Source organism: Cydia splendana, chromosome 9 (genome assembly GCF_910591565.1).
Source record: "Cydia splendana chromosome 9, ilCydSple1.2, whole genome shotgun sequence".
Lineage (NCBI taxonomy): Eukaryota > Metazoa > Arthropoda > Insecta > Lepidoptera > Tortricidae > Cydia > Cydia splendana.
The window spans coordinates 1,374,483-1,379,347 of record NC_085968.1 but is presented as its reverse complement, the minus strand read 5'-3'; the positions used below and the strand labels follow the sequence as shown (position 1 = coordinate 1,379,347).

The following is a 4,865-nucleotide window of genomic DNA, read 5'->3' as shown; positions in this document are numbered from 1 at the left end:
GTCACACGAATTTCTAGGTTTTTTGACCCCTCCCCCCTCCTTGTCACACTTGGTCACATTTTGCAAATCCCTCCCCACCTGGTGTGACGTCACATTTTAGGCAATTTTGTTTTCAACGAAATCGGTAATAGTAACTCGGCTTTATTTTTTTTAATGAAATAATATTTTTGGTAAAAGAAATATTAGTAATTTTATAACACAAAACCAATTAGGAACGAAAATTACTTCCAAAAACTCATTATTTAACTGTACAGCGAATAAAAAAATATAAATTAATTTTCGGTTACTGATGAAGTTAAAGTGACGTCACAATGTTAGTGACTGGGGCCTCCCCCATGTCACAACATGTCACATTTTCTTGACCCCTCCCTCCCCCTACGTGTGACGTAATTAATGGATGACCCCTAGGGATCATCCATGAATTACGTCACACGAATTTCTATGTTTTTTGAGACCGCCCCCCCTCCTTGTCACACTTGGTCACATTTTGCAAATACCTCCCCACCTGGTGTGACGTCACATTTTAGGCAATTTTGTTTTCAACAAAATCGGCAACTTGGCATTATTTTTTTAATAAAAAAATATTTTTGGTATAAGAAATATTAGTAATTTTATAACACAAAACCATTTAGGAACGAAAATTACCTACTTCCAAAACCTCATTATTTAAATGTACAGCGAATAAAAAATATAAATTAATTTTCGGTTACTGATGAATAGTGATGAAGTTAATATGACGTCACAATATTTGTGACTCCCCCCTCCCCTATGTCACAACATGTCACATTTTCTTGACCCCCCTAAACGTGTGACGTAATTAATGGATGACCCCAAAGGGGTCGGACTTTTAGAGAAGGTAATTTTCAATATAGATGTCATAGTCTTGAATTGTCGCATTAATAAAATGTCGTATCGACGCGGAAACGTGAACAATGCGCAGCACTATGACCAATCTGATTGCTGCGTACCCGCCTTTCGGTGCGGTATGGGGCTCGTATGGGGTGATGGATTACGGACAAATAGTACCCATGCCGCGCTAAAGAAACAAAAATAAGTACTTACCTTTTAGTGCGTTACGCAAAAATACTTCCCGTACATTTTTTTTCTTTTGAAATAGAATATACTTGAAGTTAGAATATCGGGAGTATAGTCATCTACTTCTTCCTCACACGAGAACATAGAAAAACCACCGCCGCACCGGGGGTAAGACAAGCACAGATAGCTGCCGCACAGACGGAAAGTCAAATACGGCCAAATGCTTCCCGTAACGCAGCGAATGTGTTAATATGATAAGCTATAAAAAACATTAGAAAACTAAGGGATTCAGATCGAAGGTCTTTGGCGTGGGGGAGACCCTTAAGTACTTAGTTATTTTTTATGCAAGGCAAGCCAGCCTCGCAGTACAGTGTGTCCCAGAACTCCACGCGCTGCTTCTCAGCGAAGCTTCCTGCCGTCGACTGTACGTTGATGTCTAGGTATCCCTTGTTCTGAGCCGTGTATACCGGCCATCTTGGTCCCAAGCAGTTGTCTGGAGTTGGGTTGCTGGAAAATACAAACATAGAGTGGTTGGAACTATCGGTTGGACAAATACACATACAAATCCTAAAATAGGTACATACCTACTGTTATTTTGCCCGAGCAAAATAAACTAAGTACTTTACTTATCTTAACTATGTTTCTTTTACCCCATCGCCTGATCTTAATAAAAGTAATTCTAGTTTGTAACGTATTCTTGAGCATATTTTACCATATTTCTTTACCAAATAATATACATAAGTATATGTATAACAACCCACCATTTATACGAGTACCTAAGTGCTTGTTGCCTAGGCCTATATGGATAAAGTATATTTGTATTTCTTTTGAAAAAGATAAATTAAAATAATATAATTATAGGTATCTCAGTTTTATACAAATAGATTTAGTCGGTAGTTTCAATGCATTTAAGCGTATCTAATCTCCTACTACCACAACGTAAGCACAGATTAAAATCTAGACACGCGGCAGCGTGTCAAGTCAAGTGCAAAATAAGAGGACTGGCGACGCAGCGGTCATTCGGGGTGTCAGTGTCTCCAACTTTTGACCTGTAACGTAACTAAAATATATTAAACATATACATAGGCTACACATGAAATTTGATTCATCTATTAAGACCCTTAAAGCTAACTAGAACCCCAAATTTCATGAAATATTAGCTACATCGCGGTCATCTAAAAATCGGGATTTTTCTCTCTGATGACTGACTCGTGTCGTGAGTCAGGTGTCATGTTAGGTGAACTTAACATCGAAAACCTAACCCACTTCCAGATGACCTAACAAGTTGAAATTTGCCATCCAGCTGGGTAACTGTATGGTTACGAACCTAAGATAAAGAAACAGTGATTTTGTTTTTGATTTCTAAAATTTTCTAAAGAACAGTTTTTATTTACCTACACACTAAGCGCCTATCGAATTTATAATAGCAAAAATAAAATTTTGTTTCAAAATAAACTTAGATGAATACTAATAATCAACGGTGGGACATATTTTGGTAATAGATGTAATTTTATAATTTATGAGATATATATGAGAGAACACTAACCTGGTTTTAGCAAAATTCGTCCATAATTTAGTCACTTTCGATACGTAATCCTTCAATTTTTCTTGCGATTCGTAAGCAATGTAAGCATCTTTAGTCAAATTACTAGTACTAGAAAACATATAAAATAATTCGTCTGCATGGCTGGCTCCTTTTAAATCCAAATCCAAATTAGCTAGTAATATTTTTTTTGCAAAATTCAGGTCAGTGTCGAAACTGAACCTGTACATATAGATGGGACTGTTGTATTTAGAATACAAGTAGGCAAATCTGTGCGTGTTATACACTACATACAAGTCAGATAACATCGTGACAATCACCTTATAATCATCTTTTGTGTACTCTCTGTCACCAATATAGAATTTTCTAATCCTTTTACCCATATCATTCATTTTCTCTTGAGTTAGTTTCTCAGCGATTTCTCTAGGCACGTCGTAGGAGGGATTGTTATTGTAAATGTCTAAGTTTCCTAATCTACCTTGAATAGCCAAAATGGCTTCAGCGGAGTTATATCCTAATATCAATGGAACTTTACGAATTATTTTCGACTGAAGTGTATCCAAAGGATATTCATTTAGAAACGCTTCGACATTATAAAATTTCTTTTCGACAACTGGCAAAAATCGCGCAGAGATTCCTCTATACATCTCATCGTCCGTACTCGTAGCAATTGTCAAGTTAGTTAGGTTCGCTGCTGGTAGAGATCTTAAAAACTCAAGCAGCTCAGTGGTATTATTCGTGTCTCTTCCTAAATATTTCCCAACTCTGAATGCCCTGCTCTTGCTGCCTTCACCTATCGCCCAATCATGGACACTAGTACCACTTTGAGCGATAACTTTATGAAATAGTCCTCTAGTCATCGGCGACAAGATATGATGCGTCACTGAGCAAGCCCCGGCACTCTCCCCAAAAATTGTAACATTATCGGGATCTCCTCCAAATTTTGCAATATTCTCCTTTATCCACTTCAACGCAGCGACTTGGTCCTTCATACCCGCATTGCCAGGAACCTTAGGAGTTCCCACACTTAAGAATCCAAGCACTTCAAGTCTGTAGTTCAAAGTGACCAGGACAACATCCTGTTTAACGAGAAACTTTGGTCCGAACTCGTTTCCAGATCCAGATATGTAGGATCCTCCGTGGATGTAGACCATGACAGGAGTGCGACAATGGAGGGATTTCGTGAAGACGTTGAGGAACAAGCAGTTTTCGCTGCCTTGGAAGACGGAGCCTGTTTGCATGCAGATGGAACCATATTCGGTCGCTTTGCGTAACATATCTTTCCAGGATTGAGGCGGCAGTGGAGCCTGGGGAAATAACAAAACTAAATACAGTTCAGTTCTACAGCAACTCAATAATGTTAGGTCGACATAAGTCATGCTAGCTGTTTGTTATTTCTTACATTTACACTTTTGAATACTCAAAAAAACTTTCAACTGGGACAAAATTTCGTTAAGGGGGTACGTCAGGGGCAGGAGAGGGAACGCTAGTGTGCGTAAACACCATACCCAAAGGTATCAACTAGGTACATAAGTTTCAAACCGGAATTAAATGCATAATTTGACCGAATCACATCCTTAAGGATGACTCACGTTAGACCGGGCCGTGTCCGGGCCGGAGCTTCCGGAGCTTCGTTTTCTATGGAAAGCATCACGTGATCACCTGTCATTTGTTATAGAAAAGTAAGCGCCGGGAGCTCCGGCCCGGACACAGCCCGGTCGACCCGGTCTAACGTGAGTCATCCTTTATAGGGTAGACACTACGTTGTGTAAAGAATGCATACCCTGAACCTCAGCTGCCCCACTGGTGGCTGGGCATACGGGATGCCCTTGAAACTGTAGTAAGTTGTTCCATCATACAGCGTGTCTGTAGCACCCTGTAGCTTCCCTTGCTTCACTGTCACTATCGGCTCGTTCTGTAAATAAATATAATTAGATTAGACTAGACTAGACTAGATTAGATTTGATTTGTGCCCTTTGTTAACAATCTACTATTTAATTTACTTCTTATGTATAAAGGCTGAATCACATTATTAAAACTTGACGCGACGCAACCCCACGCCACGAGTCGAATCAAATTGTATGACTTATTTTGTATGAACACAATAACACTATGAATAATAGAATACACATAGACAGACATATGCGATTTACACCAAATCAAATAAGAACCCAACCGCTCTGTTTTCCAGCGTCAAGCTGTGTACATAAACTGGCAGCCGGGCTATTAGTTATAGAGCCGGATTGGCAAGCGTTGGAATACTTAGCACATACCTACTTTAGTTAAC

At 39.2% G+C, this 4,865-nt stretch overlaps 1 protein-coding gene across 1 annotated transcript; it reads right to left on the bottom strand.

Annotated features, from left to right (window-relative positions):
• Window positions 1–2,778: 2,778 nt before the first annotated feature.
• Window positions 2,779–4,499, bottom strand: LOC134793918 (esterase FE4-like; the record flags this gene model as incomplete). Its single annotated transcript, XM_063765633.1, has 2 exons — window positions 2,779–3,885; window positions 4,362–4,499. Coding segments are annotated over 2 exons (1,245 nt in total), but the record flags the coding sequence as incomplete, so codon positions are not given.
• Between the last annotated feature and the right edge of the window lie 366 nt (window positions 4,500–4,865).